Source organism: Felis catus, chromosome A1 (genome assembly GCF_018350175.1).
Source record: "Felis catus isolate Fca126 chromosome A1, F.catus_Fca126_mat1.0, whole genome shotgun sequence".
Lineage (NCBI taxonomy): Eukaryota > Metazoa > Chordata > Mammalia > Carnivora > Felidae > Felis > Felis catus.
The window spans coordinates 24,929,583-24,947,098 of NC_058368.1; the positions used below are offsets into that span (position 1 = coordinate 24,929,583).

The 17,516-nt window shown below is 41.4% G+C and overlaps 2 protein-coding genes across 10 annotated transcripts in view; both read left to right on the forward strand.

Moving 5' to 3' along the window:
• CPB2 (carboxypeptidase B2) overlaps positions 1-15,701 on the forward strand; it is a 51,422-nt gene extending 35,721 nt beyond the window's left edge. Inside the window, exons 9-11 of the mRNA XM_019826669.2 lie at positions 6,104-6,306; positions 10,335-10,422; positions 14,919-15,701. Coding sequence (XP_019682228.1) covers positions 6,104-6,306; positions 10,335-10,422; positions 14,919-15,103 — 476 coding nt within the window. The 3' untranslated portion in view covers positions 15,104-15,701. The remainder of the gene's footprint in view (positions 1-6,103; positions 6,307-10,334; positions 10,423-14,918) is intronic.
• A 145-nt stretch (positions 15,702-15,846) lies between these two features.
• Positions 15,847-17,516, forward strand: part of ZC3H13 (zinc finger CCCH-type containing 13) — a 97,871-nt gene continuing 96,201 nt past the window's right edge. For 6 of the 9 annotated variants that reach the window (XM_019826627.3, XM_019826640.3, XM_019826649.3 and 3 more), the window contains exon 1: positions 15,899-16,258. The gene's annotated coding sequence lies outside the window, so the exon portion shown is untranslated. Of the gene's footprint in view, positions 16,259-17,516 lie in introns of all 9 variants that reach the window. The other 3 variants (XM_019826636.3, XM_019826634.3, XM_006927298.5) reach the window with 3 other exon arrangements.

Sequence of the window (17,516 nt, forward strand, 5' to 3'; positions counted from 1 at the left end):
CCAAAATAAAAAAAAAAATAAACATTAAAAGAAAAAGGAACTTAGGCTGGTTCCTTAAGGTCCCTTTTAGCTTCAAAATGCTAATATTCTACTTTTCTAGAATAATAATGAAGCGACTGTTAAAAATCCTACTTTAAAGAAAAAATAACATTCATCATTAGAGTATCAAAGACCAGGGTAGGGTGAGTAGCTCTCCTTTTTAATTGCATAGGAAAGGGCTTACTTCCACAGCATTCAAAAACATTTTCTTTTGTTTTCACTATTTAATATTTTTATGAATACCATGAATTTATGTCTGGCATAGCAAGAGCCTATCATTTATTGATTTGAATGAGTCAAAGTACTCAGTGGATATTGATTTAGGCATTCAGGAACATTATCTGGGGGCACCTAGGTGGCTCAGTCAGTTCAGCATCTGACTCTTGATTTCTGCTCAGGTCATGATCCCAAGGGTGTGGGATAGAGCCCTGTGTCAGACGTGGAGCCTGCTTGGGACTGTCTCTGTCTCTCTCTCCCCCACCCCAGCTCTCTCCCCCCTGCTCCCGTTCAATCTCTGTCTTTCTCTCAAAAAAAAAAAAAACAAACACACACACAAGAAAACAAAAAACAAAACAAAACAAGACAAAACAGAACATTGTCTGTTCTCAGGGAGGTAGGTGTTGGTTCACACCCCCATTGTATTTCATAGTTACTACATTTAAGAAACAGCTACAGGGGCGCCTGGGTGGCTCAGTCGGTTAAGCATCTGACTTCGGCTCAGGTCACGATCTCGCGGTCCGTGAGTTCGAGCCCCGCGTCGGGCTCTGTGCTGACTGCTCAGAGCCTGGAGCTTGTTTAGGATTCTGTGTCTCCCTCTCTCTCTGACCCTCCCCCGTTCATGCTCTGTCTCTCTCTGTCTCAAAAATAAATAAACGTTAAAAAAATTAAAAAAAAAACAGCTACAGAACTAAACCTGATGATAACCTTGAGTCTAATCACCCCTTTGCCCTACACAGTGCTGTGTACGTGAGTGTACATATTTCTTTTCAAAACAGAAGAGAAAATGTGTGATTTTGAACGTTTCATCATTGTCTCAGAGTGCATGTGAAAACCTCACCGCAGAGTACCCCCCCTTATTTCCGTATTTCCTTCCTTCCCTAGGCTAGAGACTCAGTGAGGGAAGGGACCACCCAGTGCAGTGCCTGGCACATGCGGGAGTCGCAGAAATTAATTAAATGAATATAGGAATGATTTAGTTGTTGTAAGAGAGTTACAGATGTAGTAAGCAAGCAGAGGAAGGAGCAGTTAATCTCCCCTCGGACTCACTCCTTTTGTGATTAAGGGAGCCACTCAGTGGTTTCTCTGTGAGAGCCATTCTTTTTTTTTTTTTTTTTCAACGTTTATTTATTTTTGGGACAGAGAGAGACTGAGCATGAACGGGAGAGGGGCAGAGACAGAGGGAGACACAGAATCGGAAACAGGCTCCGGGCTCTGAGCCATCAGCCCAGAGCCCGACGCGGGGCTCGAACTCACGGACCGCGAGATCGTGACCCGGGCTGAAGTCCGACGCTTAACCGACTGCGCCACCCAGGCGCCCCTGTGAGAGCCGTTCTTAAGATTGTCCCATAAAAGTACCCACTGGGGCCCAAAGACTCTGCCACAGCAGTGATAACTGGGCAGGGGGTCAGAGAAGCAGCAGCGAATATACAATAGATCTGAATAGAGCTGTTAGTTACTAAGTGCAGCGCCGTTTACATATGTCTCCCCCTAGGTTTCATTATCTGTGTATCCTGGATGGAGAATCCCAGACTCGGGAGGTTGAATCCCTTGCTCAAGATCACAGACCTAGGAAGTGACAGACCTGGGTTATGAAGCCAGGCTGACTGATTCCAAAGTTATCACGATTCTTCTATGTCTGAGAATCACTCTTCTGTTATAGGTTGCCTTCTGGAACTTCTTCTTTTATCTGGAAGTTCTTTTGGTGCTCTGTTTCACTTAATACTTTTTTACGGCGAAGCCATAAAAAATTTGAATAGCCAAGACGTTAAATACATTGTTCCTGCCATCAAGAAGTACCAGAGGCCGCTCTGAGGCATGGCGCTTTATTACTACCCATCACAAGAGTTAGAAACAGAAACAGCAAGCAAATAAAACAAAAAGTAATTATAAGGACTCTTTTTTTTTCCTCTGGTGCTCTAGTATCTCTTTTAAAAAAAATTTTTTTATGTTTATTTATTTTTGAGAGAGAGTGAGTGCGTATGTGCCAATGGGGGAGGGGCAGAGAGAGAGAGAGACACAGAATCTGAAACAGGCTCCAGGCTCTGAGCTGTCAGCACAGAGCCCAACGCAGGGCTCGAACCCACAAGCTGCGAGATCATGACCTGAGCTGAAGTCGGACGCTCAACTGACTGAGCCGCCCAGGTGGCCCCTACCACCCCAGTATCTCTATAGTAGTGTGTAAGCAAGCCAGTGAGAAAGAACTAAATCTTCTCACTTCCTTGTCCCTGCAACTAGAACACGCCTTTATGATACTTTTTTTTTTAAGAATCTCAAAGAGCACCTTACTCTTTAATGAGAAATGACATATCAAGCCTGTTTATTTGTTTCATGTTCACTTCCCCCTTCCTCTGTATTAAAATTGTATGTGTGTGTGTGTGTGTGTGTGTGTGTGTGTATGTGTTGGAGGTGGGAATGGAGGTGAGTTGTCTTAGACCGATCAGGCTGCCACTAACAAAATACCGCAGGCTGATGGCTCCAACAAGATAAGTTTATTTCTTGCAGATCTGAAGGCTGGAAGTCCAAGATCAAGGTGTCAGCAGGGTGGGTTTGCCCTGAGGTCTCTCTCCTTGGCTTGCAGATGGCCACCTTCTCACTGTGTCCTCACTTGACATTTTCTCTTTGTGCACATCTCTGGTGTCTCTCTCTTTCCTTAAAAGGACACCAGCCACATTCGATCAGGGCCCCACCTTCATGACTTCCTTCAACTTTAATTACCTTCTTAAAGGCCCTCTTTCCAAACATAGTACATTGTGGGTTAGGGCTTGCATACGTGAATTTTGGGGAGACAGAATTCAGTCCATAACAGGTAGCATTTTGTGAGGACCTCTGGTCTCAAACTTCCTAAGAGAGATCCTCTCATTTTCTAAGATGTTAAGTTAAACTGCAAAGTTTTGGTAGCTATTGTACAGTGGAAAATCCTTTCTTTCTTTCCCACGAGACCGCAGTGTTTTTTTACTCGCTTTTATGGCGCTAAAATACATATAACGTGAAATTTGTCATTTTCACCATTCAGCACATTGAAGCATTAAGTATATCCAGTCGGTGAAACCATCACCAGTATCCATTTCCAAAAGTTTTCTTCAGCCCAAACAGAAGCTCTGTGACCATTCAGCAATGTCTTTTTGTTTCCTACTCACTGCAGTCCCTGTAATGTCTGCTCTACTCTCTGTTTTACGAACTTGCCTGTACTAGATATCTTTTTATTCCAGGGTTCATAGATGAGATAATACTTAAGCTCGAAGGGATCTGGGAGACCAAGCGCTACAGATGAAGCACCTTCACCTGAGCCAGATGCGATAGCTTGCCCAGATCGACATGTCTGTTTAGGAGCAAAGCAGTCCCGGACTCCAGGGTCCTGACTCCCCATGAATCTTTCTACCGAAATACTTGAAACCTCTAGAATGACAGTCACAGAATGAGAGTCTGAGGCTGCTCTGTCCACTGCAGTAGTCACTAGCTGCATGTGGCCCTTGAACACTTGAAATGTGGCTTGTCTGAATTGAGATGTGCAGTGAGTATAAAATACACACCAGATTTCAAAGACTTGGTGTGAAAAAAGGAGCCTAAAGTATGCTGTGAACAATTTTTGTATTGACTGTGTTTGAAAGGATTGTACTTGGTACCTATTGGGTGAAATCAGTTGTATTATTAAAATAGGTTGTTGCTTTTGAAACACACAGTCACTTGAAAACCTAAATACGTAACTTGCCGTATGTTTCCACGGAACGGCTCTGGTTTGAGGATTCATGTTAGGGGACCACCTGTTCCTTCATCTCTTTGATGTCCCCCTACTCCTAACGTAGAATCTCTACTCTCTAAAACTATATATCAGGGGGAAAAGGGCAGGAGTAATCAAAGGATATGAAACTATCAGAATGGTTGGTCTGATCACATTATTGGTTAAAAATACAAATGGGGGAACCTGGGTGGCTCAGTCGGTTGAGTGTCTGACTCTTGATTTCAGCTCAGGTCATGATCCCAGGGTTGTGGGACTGACTCCTGTATTGACTCCATGCTGACAGTGGAGACTGCTTAGAGTTCTCTCTCTCTCTCTCTCTCTCTCTCTCTCTCTCTCTCTCTCTCTCTCAAAAAACAAAAAACAACAACAACAAAAAACCCACTAATACAAATGAAATACTTGGAAAGGCCTTGGATGTTTAGCACATATTTTCTTGTGCCGAAAAGAATGTTTCACAAACATTAAGGTTGTCTCTGTTGCAAATAAAAGGCAGAAATCAGAGCAAACTTGAGGCAGGCAGGACCTGTAAGGATAATGGAGTAGACCATGGAACCCCAGGACAAGGGCAACAAGCTTCAGAAACAGCTGAGCTCTGTGAGCTCTGTGAGCTCTGTGAGTCCTTTCTCTCTCCATTCATCCCTGCAAAGCACAATGGGTTTTTGTTTTATTCTAATCCACATGATGATGATGGTGATGATGGTGACCACGACGACAACGCGAGACAAAGACCATGAGGAGGAAAAGCAATGATTACTGAATCTTAGTATTTACAAGGCACCATGCAAAGCACCTCATATACATTGTACTGAATCCTCATGAAATCCACGTTAAATGTATAACTTTGCCATTTAGCAGATAGGAAAAATCAAGGTTCAGACAGGTTTAAAACATTTCACCGAAGGCCATATAGCTATTAAATGGCAACACCAAGCTTAGGATCAAGCGGCTGGGTGATTAACAATATGCCACTTAGCCTCTTATCGTAAAAGGTCCTTTCTGCCAAGAATGTTCACTTTGCATCTCCTGAAACAGCAGTATTTCATTCATAGGGTTGCCAAGAGGAGTGAATGAGATACTGTGTGTAAATCTTAGAGTTCAGGTCAGCTGGTGTTTTCTTTGTTCTAGAGTGCAGCTGGACTGACGCTAGGATCTTCCTCTCGATACCAAGTTATCAGCGGAGGGATTCAGAGTGACAGAACACAAGTTAGGGACCTAGTTCAAGATTAGTCAACTGTTTCCAGGCGGGAATAATGTTTGGGGTCAGAGGTGGCTCCCTGAGGCTCCACCCCTGTGAATTAAAGAAGAACGGTGAAGGGGTAGGAGGCAGGCTACCATCCAAAGTGATGTATACTATAATTTCTCAAAAGGATGAATAAACATTACTCCGGCCCCGAACATTCCATCTTCTTTTATTTGCCAAACCTCCTTAGCAAGTAGTACGGAAGGCAGACCTGTATAGTCTGAGTTCCCAAATGAGACTCCTTTTATGGGCCACATTGATTAGTAATTTTTAAACTACAAATATCAGGGGAGCCTGGGTGGCGCAGTCGGTTAAACGTCCGACTTCGGCCAGGTCACGATCTCGCGGTCCGTGAGTTCGAGCCCCGCGTCAGGCTCTGGGCTGATGGCTCGGAGCCTGGAGCCTGTTTCTGATTCTGTGTCTCCCTCTCTCTCTGCCCCTCCCCCGTTCATGCTCTGTCTCTCTCTGTCCCAAAAATAAATAAACGTTGAAAAAAAAATTTAAACTACAAATATCAGAAAAACCAAGCTCACACTGGATTAAAGAAAATGGGGTTTCTAAAAAAATGGGGTTTCTTTATCTCACAGAACCACAGGTTTGGAGGCAGGGCTGACATCTCTGAGACGTCCTTAGCCACTTTCACAAAGGGTGCAAGATGGCTGTCCCCAGGCAGCGATTGTTGGAGTGTTTGTTCTGAGGGCATAGAAACATCTGCTTCAATAGAAACATAAATATGTTCTTTACAGAGCTCTGTCTAATCCATTTCTCTAAAAATTTTACACCATGGATATTAGGAGGATGCATTGTCAGGGAAATCACAAATTATACTGGCGTTTGCTAATCCCACTCTATCCATTTCACTTCAGAGGAAGGTGCATCAAGTTTCTCTTGCTCGGAAACCTACTGTGGCCCTTACCCTGAGTCAGAGCCAGAAGTGAAGGCAATGGCCAATTTCTTGAGAAAAAACATCAACCACATTAAGGCTTACATCAGTATGCATTCATACTCCCAGAAGATAGTGTTTCCATATTCCTATAATAGAAGCAAAACCAAAGACCACGAGGAGCTGGTAAGTGCTACTCAATTATCTTTTTTTTTTTTCATTGGCATTTCAGAAATAAAATAATACCAAGTTCAAGAATCAAAAACTGTGGGAAAAATTTTCTCCTCTGGAGGACAGATGGAAAGATGCTTTCTGTTTTGATCTCGTTCTGCTGAGAGTCACCCTGGGTCAGGGTTCACTGAGGGAATATAAAGAATGGGTCCTATTCTGTGGACAAGAACTTCAGTCCAGCAAATGGGTATCTAAGAAAATAACTGACATACTGCTTGAAGGTCAGGGGGAACCATTCCCCGTGGAACTGATCTACATATAAAGCCCTAACAGCAAGGACGAGAGTCTCTGGAATTGTGGGTCTGCTTTGTGGTACCTCGCTTTCAACAACAGATAGATCAAGTCCTGGTACCACACTCATTAATTTGATATCAACGTCGGGAATTGTGTGCACACTGCCCTCTCTAACCCCCAGGGGTTTGGTCCTAGTAAAAGCACCTCCAATTTCAACACTGAAGCGAGAACCCCCCCCCCACCCCCCCACCTTTTTTTGGAATGTAGTGAATGATACAGAAGTTCAGAGACGACTCATTTTGTCTGCTAACCCCTCACTCCTTTTTGGTCCCACATGTCCTATGTTTGGGTTGATGGCAAAGGATGCAAGGGTTCTTGATGGATTGTAGCTGGGATTGGCCGAATTCTCACCGCAGATGCCTTCCAGGCAATGGAAGGGTTATGGCAACAGTCTGATTCTTGCCCAAGTTCTGGTCTTTATGTCGTGTTCTGTTTCTTACTCATTTTATTCTGGTTCTCCTTCCTCTTTCTCTTTTTATGTTTTTAAATTTGTACGTTTTTGTTATTGAAATATAGTTGACATACAATGTTATGTTAGTTTCAGTTGTACAACATAGTAATTCCATAGTCTATGCATTATGCTCACTGCAGTAAGTGTCGTTACGATTTGTCACTCTATAACATTATCACAATATTATTGACTATATTCCCTATGCAGTATTTTTTAACCCATGACTTATTTATTTTATAACTGGAAGTTTGTACCTGTTAATTTCCTTCACCTATTTCATCCATCCTCCCAACCCCCTCCCCTCTGGCAACCACCAGTTTCTTCTCTGTATTTGTGACTCTGTTTCCATATTTTTGTTTGTTCATTTGCTTTGTTTTTTAGATTTCACATGTAAGTAAAATCATATGGTATTTGTCTTTCTCTAACTTATTTCACTCAGCATAATTCCCTCTAGATCCATTCATGTTGTTGAAAATGGCAAGATCTCATTCCATTTTATAGCTGGGTAATATTTCATTGCACACACACACACACACACACACACACACACACACATCTTTATGCATTCATCTATCAACGGATACTTAGGTTACTTCCATAACTTGGCCATTGTAAATAATGCTGCAATAAACATAGGGTCATGTATCTTTTCAAGCAAGTGTTTTCATTTTCTTTGGGTAAATACCCAGTAGTAGAATTACTGGATCATATGATATTTCTATTTTTAATTTTTGAGGAACCTCCATATTGTTTTCCACAGTGTTCACCCCGATTTACATTCCTATCAAACAGTGCGCGAGAATTCCTTTTGTCCACCTCCATGCCAACACTTGTTATTTCTTGTATTTTTTATAATAGCCATTCTGACAGGTGTAAGGTGATATTTCATGGTAGTTTTGATTTGCATTTCCCTGATATATGGTGATGTTGAGCATCTTTTCATGTATCTGTTCACCATTTGTATGCCCTCTTTGGAAAAATATCCATTTAGGTTCTCTGCCTATTATTTAATTAGATTATTTGTGGGGTGTTTTTTTGTTTGTTTTTTGTTTTTGGGGTTTTTGTTTGTTTATTTGGTTGGTTTTGGTGTTGGTTTTATGTCCTGGTTCTCTTACAAGAATAAACTATAGCCACATTAAGGGCTAGCAGTGGCTGATGACAAATATAATGTTATTTGCACTTCCTGAAAATAGCGCATTTAGAACATAAACGTGCTTGATGCTTGCAATTCTTCCTTCTTCTCAAAGGAAAACTTTTAAGGAAAGCTCCTTTATTGGTGTCATCCTTGAAGAAACGAAAGGATATTTATCATGATTTGGAAATAGAACTAGTCTGATTTTCCCTGATTTTTGGATTACTGTTGTCACACGTATTTTGTTGAGTTATTTGGTGCAAAATATTGTGTTTGGCGGACACTGATGAGAGAAGCATTCGGTAGGACCCTGCCCTTTAAGAGAACATGATATGGTTAGGGAGCTCAGCCATGAGCAAATGTTACAAGTAGCTATGTTCGAGGTGCAGTGACTACTGAATAAGTTGGCCCAGATGGCTGATCCTCAGTTCTGACGGGGCTAGCATGGGGGTGGCCTCGTTAACTGATTCAGAAGGAAATGCTAGATACGCTTGGGGATAAAGTCCCTGTCCCTGAGGAATTTCTCATCTCTTAAAGGGCGACATACTATAAAGAAAACATCATAATAAAGGGCGATGGCCATCGAAGAACAGATACACTTTCAGCCAGAAATGGAAAGACAGGAATTCTATAGGCAGACCGGGAAGGGAGGACGTTCAAAGCGGAGGCGATGCGTCCCCGCAGAAAGTGTGTTCAGGGGACCCTGTGGGTGTGAGAGTAAAGACTGACGCCATCAGAAAGTAGATGTGGTCCGCTTGTTGGCATGTCAGAATAAATTTGTGTTCTGTTCTGTAGACACTGGAGGTCCATTACAATTTTTTTGAACAAAGGAGGGGTACAACATAATATGCGCTGATACTCCTCTGGGTTATTCAAGAGAGTGACAGCGGATGCTAGTCTGAACTTCGCAAAAGGTCTGGATAAGCTAGAAACAAATGTAGTGGAACAACAGACTTACTTATTAGCCTGCTCCACACTAGGCACGTGATCCTTTTTATGTGATGAGTCTTTAGTAGTTATTAGGCATTTTACCCAAGAAGAGAATGGAGTTTGCGAGAAGGAAACGAAGTAAGCATTAGGTATATGTAGTATTTACACAGGTTGCATTTAAAGTTTGGTGATGATTTTGTGTAGGAATAGGGTAACCCCAGGCGGTTTGCCTTTGGAATACAGTTATACCTCATTGTATATAAGAAATGAACTCCTAAAAAATGCATGTGAGAATTATTTTTTCTTCAAGTTAAATCAAATTTTCAATGTACTAGAAGAGTCTATGTTTTTTTTTTTATTTTTTTTTCAACGTTTATTTATTTTTGGGACAGAGAGAGACAGAGCATGAACGGGGGAGGGGCAGAGAGAGAGGGAGACACAGAATCGGAAACAGGCTCCAGGCTCTGAGCCATCAGCCCAGAGCCCGACGCGGGGCTCGAACTCACGGACCGCGAGATCGTGACCTGGCTGAAGTCGGACGCTTAACCGACTGCGCCACCCAGGCGCCCCGAGAAGAGTCTATGTTTAATGACACCCAACTGTGATTTCCATAAAAGTTTATTTATTCTTACTATGCAGATTTTTCATATCAACAGTTTTCTCTAGCTTTATTCAGAAATAACTGATGTTTAACATCATGTAAGTTTAAGGTGTACAATGTGATGATGTGATACACTTACACATTGTTTAGCTGGAAATTTAACTGGAAGTTTATATAACCGACACTCCCCCAATTCATTCACCCTCACCCCCCTAGCAACCACCAATATACTTTCTTTTTCTTCACCTACACAGTTTGATTCATTTAGTATATGATGATTTTTTTTTTCAACGTTTAGTTATTTTTGGGACAGAGAGAGACAGAGCATGAACGGGGGAGGGGCAGAGAGAGAGGGAGACACAGAATCGGAAACAGGCTCCAGGCTCTGAGCTGTCAGCACAGAGCCCGACGCCGGGCTTGAACTCATGAACCGCGAGATAGTGACCTGGCTGAAGTCGGACGCTCAACCGACTGCGCCACCCAGGCGCCCCTATGATGATTTTTTAAAAGAAACTTCTACTTGTCCTGCTCCAAAGCTGCGCATTAACTGAAATTTCATATTCTATTGATTTCAGTCTCTCGTGGCCAGTGAAGCAGTCCGTGCTATAGAGAATACTAATAGAAATACCAGATATACACATGGCAGTGGTTCAGAAAGTTTATGTAAGTATTTCTTCTTAACATCTTGGAGAACTGTGAGCTACTAAAGAAATCCGTGTGTTTGGTTTTTCTGTGTGGATTTAATTTTTCTAAATGGAATCTTTAAACCAGGCCACACGTAAAATAGTTGGATTATGACAATTAGAAATGGAAGCATAATAGCTATGACAGCACTGAGCAAGGCTATATTAATAAATGAATACATTGGGGCGCCTGGGTGGCTCAGTCGGTTAAGCGGCCGACTTCAGCTCAGGTCACGATCTCGCGGTCCGGGAGTTCGAGCCCCGCGTCGGGCTCTGGGCTGATAGCTCAGAGCCTGGAGCCTGCTTCCCATTCTGTGTCTCCCTCTCTCTCTGCCCCTCCCCCATTCATGCTCTGTCTCTCTCTGTCTCAAAAATAAATAAACGTTAAAAAAAATTTTTTTTAAATAAAATAAAAATAAATGAAGACAAAATGGTATTTAAGAAATCGTGTTCATTGCTACAGAGTAGAGATTATAGAATTGTCATCATAGTAGTTGAGGGAAGGAGGAAAGGTCATAAAGGGTTAAAAGAATGTGTAAGATGCCAATGGCCACCGTGTAAGGTTGCACAGGTTGAACACTACACAAATCTGAGGAACACTCTTTACATTAGATGCTTGATAGTGACAGGCGGTGCTCACTAGAGTACATTATAGTTAAATGTCTTTTGCTTGTATCACACTGATGATAGCTCATATACGGCAAACTCTTAAGAAATATCTTAAAATTTAATTTCTGCTGGCAGATATTTATTGGGGGACTCCTTTTTACCCACATTGGGAAGACAGATAATGATTTTTATCTTTTGAAACTGGAGGGGGAGATGGAGAAAGAGGAAGAGAAAATAAACATGTCACCAGGTGTCCACAAACTGCGACCCACAGGTCAAATTCAGCTTACTGCTTGTGAGGCACAGGCCTGTGAGATAAGAACAGTTTTTCCATTTTTTAAATGGTTGAGGGAAAAAAAAACACAAAATAGCGAGATTTTGTGACACGTTAAAATTATATGAAATTCAGATTTCAGTATCCAAAAATAAAGTTAAAAAAATTTTTTTTGCACTTATTTATTTTTGAGAGGCAGAGAGAGACAGAGAGTGAGTGGGGGAGGGGCAGAGAGAGAATGAGACAGAATCCAAAGCAGGCTCCAGGCTCTGAGCTGTCAACACAGAGCTCGACGCGGGGCTCGAACCCACAAACTGTGAGATCACGACCTGAGCTGAAGTCGCACGCTTAACCGACTGAGCCACCCAGGCACCCCCCAAAAATAAAGTTTTATCTGAACACAGACACACGCATTTATTTATGTATTGTCTATGTTAGCTTTCATGACAGTAGTATCGAATAGTTTTATGACATAATTTGTGGCCCACAAACCCTAAAGCATTTACTATCCGGTCCTTTACAGGTTAAGTTTGCCAATCTCTGATGTAAACAACTAAATAGTAAAATAGAGTATAACCCCATCGATATGTGAAGAATATAAAATAGTCTTTAAGCATTTGAGGATGACTGCAGGAGAGAGAGGTTACTTAGCTAAAGTGACCTAGGAAGGTCTCTCTCTGTAGGTGACACTTCTGGGAGACCTACCTGACAAGTGGCTGCCCAACAATGGTGTCAAGGGAAAACCAAGGAGAGGAAATGGCTTGTGTAAAAGCCCTGAGGCAATATTCAAAACCTCAAAGTTTTCTTTAACAGGTATGATCTACGGGAGTAGAAAAATACATTCAGCTTAATAATCACATTCATATGATTTTCAATAAATTGCTTTACCCCTGGATGTCCTATTAGTAGAAAGTCCAGAATCTTCCTCTTCCTCCTCAACTACCCCTAAAATGTCTCACAACAAAGTGGGGCCAGATTGGTCCACATGGTGTGTCTGTCTCTTGATGTCACTGGTCCACCGTTACCTTTGCTGACCCAGGTCCTTGCTCTGTTGGAGAGGCACTCCACACCCTCCTTTCACAATTCAGAGCTTTCTTGATTCCCATTCTCTTCTCTACCGTTGTTCCCCAAAGCATAACCATAGAGCCTCAGGGCTGAAGAGCTTTAAAAGTAACTTTCTGTTGTGGTGAAATCAGTCTATCTCTACATACTCTTTCATTCATTCATTCATTCATTCATTCAGTATACATCTGTGTGGTTGTGTGCATAAGCATGAGAAAATGGCTAGAAGAAGAAATGCCAAATATTGATAGTGGTTGTTCTGAATAACTCATTTAATCCACTGCTGATGGATATTTTTCGGTATTATAAACAATGCTTTGGTAAATACCTTTGTAGTTAATTCAAGTATAGGTATAGAAAGAGGCAAAAATGATCACTTTACACGTTACATGATTGTCTACCTGGAAAACAGTTGAAATCAACCAAAAATATTAGTAACAATCAAAAGTTGAGTAATGTTTGGGACACCTGGGTGGCTCAGTTGGTTAAGTGTTCTGCTCTTGATTTTGGCTCAGGTCATGATGTCATGGTCACAAAATTGAGCCCTGAGTGGGGCTCCACGCGGGTGTGGAGCCTGCTTAAGATTCTATCTCTCCCTCTCCTTCTACCACTCCCCTGAGTGCACACACACACTCTGTCTCACAAAACAAAACAAGAACACAAAGTTGAGTAAGGTGGCTGACTATGAACTAACTATACAGAAACCTAAAGCCCTCTTATATAAAAAAATAATAATAATCAGGTAGAAAATAAATACCCCTCTATATGTACATACACACACGCACATATATACATACAGATACATACATATATGTGAATTCATTGTTGAATGCATATATGTGTCTACACACACAAATAAATCCATATATCTACATGAAAAACCTAGCAAATTTTACTGGTAACCATAAAAGAAAATAAATAAAAGGAGAAATGCAGCATGTTTTTGAGTGGGAAGACAATATAAAAATGTGTCAGTTGTGCTAAATTAGTCTGTATATTTAATGCAATCCTAATGAACAGTTAAATGACTTTGAACTTCATTTGAAAGAATAAAGTTGGTAGATGAGCTCGTAAAATTCTGAAAAATGAGGCTAATAGGAGAATTTGCCCCAACCAGGTATTAAGGCACATCATAAACTTGTAGTAATTAAGACTGCGGAACAGAGCCTGGGAGAAACAGATCAACAGAAGGGAGTAGGAAGAACAGAAAGACACTTAAATATATAAGGACGTCTAGTATCTCATAAAGGAGGCACTTCTAAGAATGTTATTCAATTAATAGGGTTGGAGAATCTGACAACTTACTTAGAAAAAAAAATTAATTGATTACTAACATGTCTTTCTCCAAATTACATTCCAGATAAAATATTTTAAGATAAATACTCTGCCATAAACCAAGTCAAAAGCGAAATAAGCAAATAAAAAAAAAGTTTACAGATTACACAAGGCAAATAACACTAATATTGCTGTTATAAACAATCTATAAAGTGAATCGAGTAGAAAAATAAGCAACATATACACTAGAAAAATCGAGTAGAAAAATATATAAAGATGGACAATAAATATAGCAAATAAAATGTCCAATTCAGCGGTAATCAAAGAAACAAGGCGATTTTATGGTATTTTTCACCCATAGAATTGCCAGAAATGCATGATTCCTGTGGATGGTATAGGAAGGGAAGTGGGCATATTCATACCCTGCTAGTGGAGGTATAAATTGGTTCAATTCTTTTGAAGATTATTTGGCAACATGAAGCATAATTGTAAAAAGTACATACTCTTAGGCTGGTAAATCTGCCTCTAGGAAAGAATATTCCAAAGAAGCAAAGAAGCAATTAGTGAAAACCAGAAAGTTCATTGTAAAGTTGTTTATATTAATTAGAAATCAGAAAAAAATCTAAAGGTCTCCAAGTAAATAATTACTATATCCAGCTTTATAGTGTAGTGCTATGAGATCATGAAAAAATGATATTATAGATTTGAAGTCATTAAGACATAAATATGGTCAGAGAGATCATGTTTAGAAATGTTACAGGGGCACCTGGGTGGCTCAATCGGCTAAGCGTCTGACTCTTGATTTCAGCTCAGTTCATGATTTTGCAGTTTGTAAGTTGGAGCCCCATGTCTGGCTCCCCACTGCTGATGGTGTGGAGCCTGCTTGGGATTCTCTCTCTGCTCCTCCCCCACTCTCTCCCTCTCTAAAAATAAATAAACGTAAAAAAAGAAGAAATGTTACAACACTTCATGTATAGGATGATCTTATTTACGTAGGAAAAATTATGTTAAAGCATGCACTGAGGGGAAAAAAAGACACTAAAATGTTAATAGTGATTACTACTCTTTGGCAGGGTTATGGGTAATTTCTTCCTTAACCTGTTTTTCTTCAGTCTCCATTTTCTACCAGAGACTTAGATTACTTAATAATCAGAAAAAAAGCAGAGCTATTTTTAATTTTAGGGGGAAAAATTCCATTTTGTTAGTTAACTTGAAACATTGTATTTCAAAAAGTAATTTCTTTTTTCTTCTTGTAGACCTAGCTCCTGGAGGTTCGGATGACTGGATCTATGACTTGGGCATAAAATACTCGTTTACAATTGAACTTCGAGATAAAGGCAAATATGGATTCTTGCTGCCAGAGCGTTACATCAAACCCACTTGTACAGAAGCTCTTGCTGCTGTCTCTAAGATAGCTGGGCATGTCATCAAGAATGTTTAATACTCTTGATTTTTCCACTCTTCTCCCATATTTTAATTTACCGATTCCAACAAGACTAAATCATCGTACCAATTCTTTTTAAAGTTTCATCCGTAGTTTTGAGAAAAGCTTTTTCCTATTCCTTGGTTTTGTCAAAGAAAAGGCCAAAATAAACGCTACCTTAAAATTAAGGCAGAAAAGTCCTCACATTGCTTTTTTCTTTCTAAAAAATATGTAAGAGGCTAGATACGATTTTTTTTTCTTTAAGGACGTTTGACCATCGACCTCAAGCAATTTTAATAACTAGTTTTTTGCAGATCATTGGACCACAAAAGGAAAGGTGGTTAGGACATTAAGGATTTCTGCTCCAAATTTTCAACGAACTGCCTTGCGCCTTTAAAAACACAACCGTGTCTCGTTTGCTCTACAGTAATAAGCGAAGGCCCAGAAAGCGGAGGAGCGTCAACAACAGTACAAACACCGTCTATCGCCGCTCAGTGCACATTGCTGAGCACGTGAATGAATGGCTGTAGTTATTGTCAACAACAAATGTGGCATTTTGTGCATTTACTACAGCTGTTTATTGTAAGACATCATATAATAAAAGGCGTAAACTCTTTCTCTTAGATTCACTTTTTATTGGCAACTTTGGCTCCCCCCCCCTGGCTCGGGCACGCCTCTCCGGGGGTCTCTCACCAAGCACAGACGTGATGATTTCCCCGGCACTCCTAGGAGCCGACATTACGCCCGGGGGCGTGTCTCCGAAGGGGCGGTGCCTGCGCGCTGACGACTAATCTGGAGGCCGGAAGCTGCCGCGGTCTAGAGGGGATCAGGACAAACACTTGACTTCCGGCGGCGTTTTGAGTCGGTTCTCCTAGCGGCCTGGTAGTGTTTTCGTTTCCTTTTCTTACTCTCCAGTCTCTCTTCGTTCTTTTTCTTCCTACGTGTCAGTCTCACTTGACCCTGGCGAAGCGGCGGGCGGGTTCTGCTTCTCAGCCACCCCGGGGGCCCGTCGCCAGCGGAGGGCCGGTTCCCGGGAGTCGCGCGCGCACCTCCTTCTCGTCGTCGTCTTCCCGGGTCCAGGCGCGGGGACAGAGAGTCGCCTCCCCCGCTCCTCGGAGCGGTGGTGGCGGTAGCGCCTCCCGACTGAGCTTGCGACAGGAGCTCGGGGAGGAGGTAAGCTTGAATTGTGTGAATTGGTGTGGGTCCTGGGGGAAAGGCGTTGGGCGGACCCGAGATGGGGAGGCCCCGAGTTGTCCTACATCCCCGCTCGGGTCACGTCAGGATTTTTAGCTCTCCTTCAGCATCCCACCCTTGACTGTGCAATAGCTCCTTCGGCTCAGGCTTCGTTTCTCGCTCTTGTACTGATTCTGGCGAGCTTGTCTACGGAGTCGGGTCTATTCAGACAAAAGGCTGTGCCGGGACACTACGATTTGTGGGCTTGGGAACCCTTGGCGCAGTATTCGCATTTGTATAAGCTGGAAGCGGGCAGGAATATGGTCTTAGATTTAGAGGCTCCCTCTTACGCATTCCAGATCTATTAGGAAAAATTATCTTGCTGTTGGTTGTATTTGGTCTTGCTTATTGCCCGACAGTGGTCATTTAGAGATTCGGGTCCTGGAGGTTGAGGAGTGCTGCTTTATCTTTACATTCCTAGGTAGTTACTTTTGGCAACCTGTCAGAAACCGGGGAAAGTGGAGCGAAAGGAGAGGGTCTGTTGTTTGGCATGATCTCTTTCCAAAGCAGGTTAAAATAATTTATGTGGCTGGAAAATTATTCAAAGTTGATATTACTTGAATGATATTGGTAGGGTCTTTTTTTGTGGAGCGTAGCGGCTTACGCTTTTGGGTTATATTACAAAGTTTTCAGATAATTTGAACCTTTCTGAAAATTATAGACGTATACTGTCTGAGACGTTTTGGGGTTTTTTGAAAAAAACAATTTTAAAAGTTTGGAAAATATCTTCACACTTCCACTTTTCAAAGACCGTGATACCGTTGCAGTTAATCTAAATGTTTATGGTGCCAGTTAGCGGAATCTAGTTCTGTAATATTTGAAATGACTGGCTTTAGTACCTAAGCGACAATATTTTGGAGAGTTTTGTGGATATAATCTGTAGATTTTAATATATTTTCCAATTCTTACTGAAATGTTAAGATTATATCATGACAATTTAAACAAGAGACTACTAAGAATATTGATGCTGGTATATAGCAGTTTGTGTCTGTAAAAATAGTTGCACCATGAAACTTAGACTTTTATCGTGTGGATCTGTTACGATCCAGTTTTATCAAATGCATGCCTCTTACTGGCTTCCTAATCATTGCTGATTCGAAATGAATGTTGATTGCATATTTAAGATATGCAAATCCAATTTTCATATTAGTAAATTAACACTAAAATCCATAAGTGATGCTATTTCCACTTATGTACA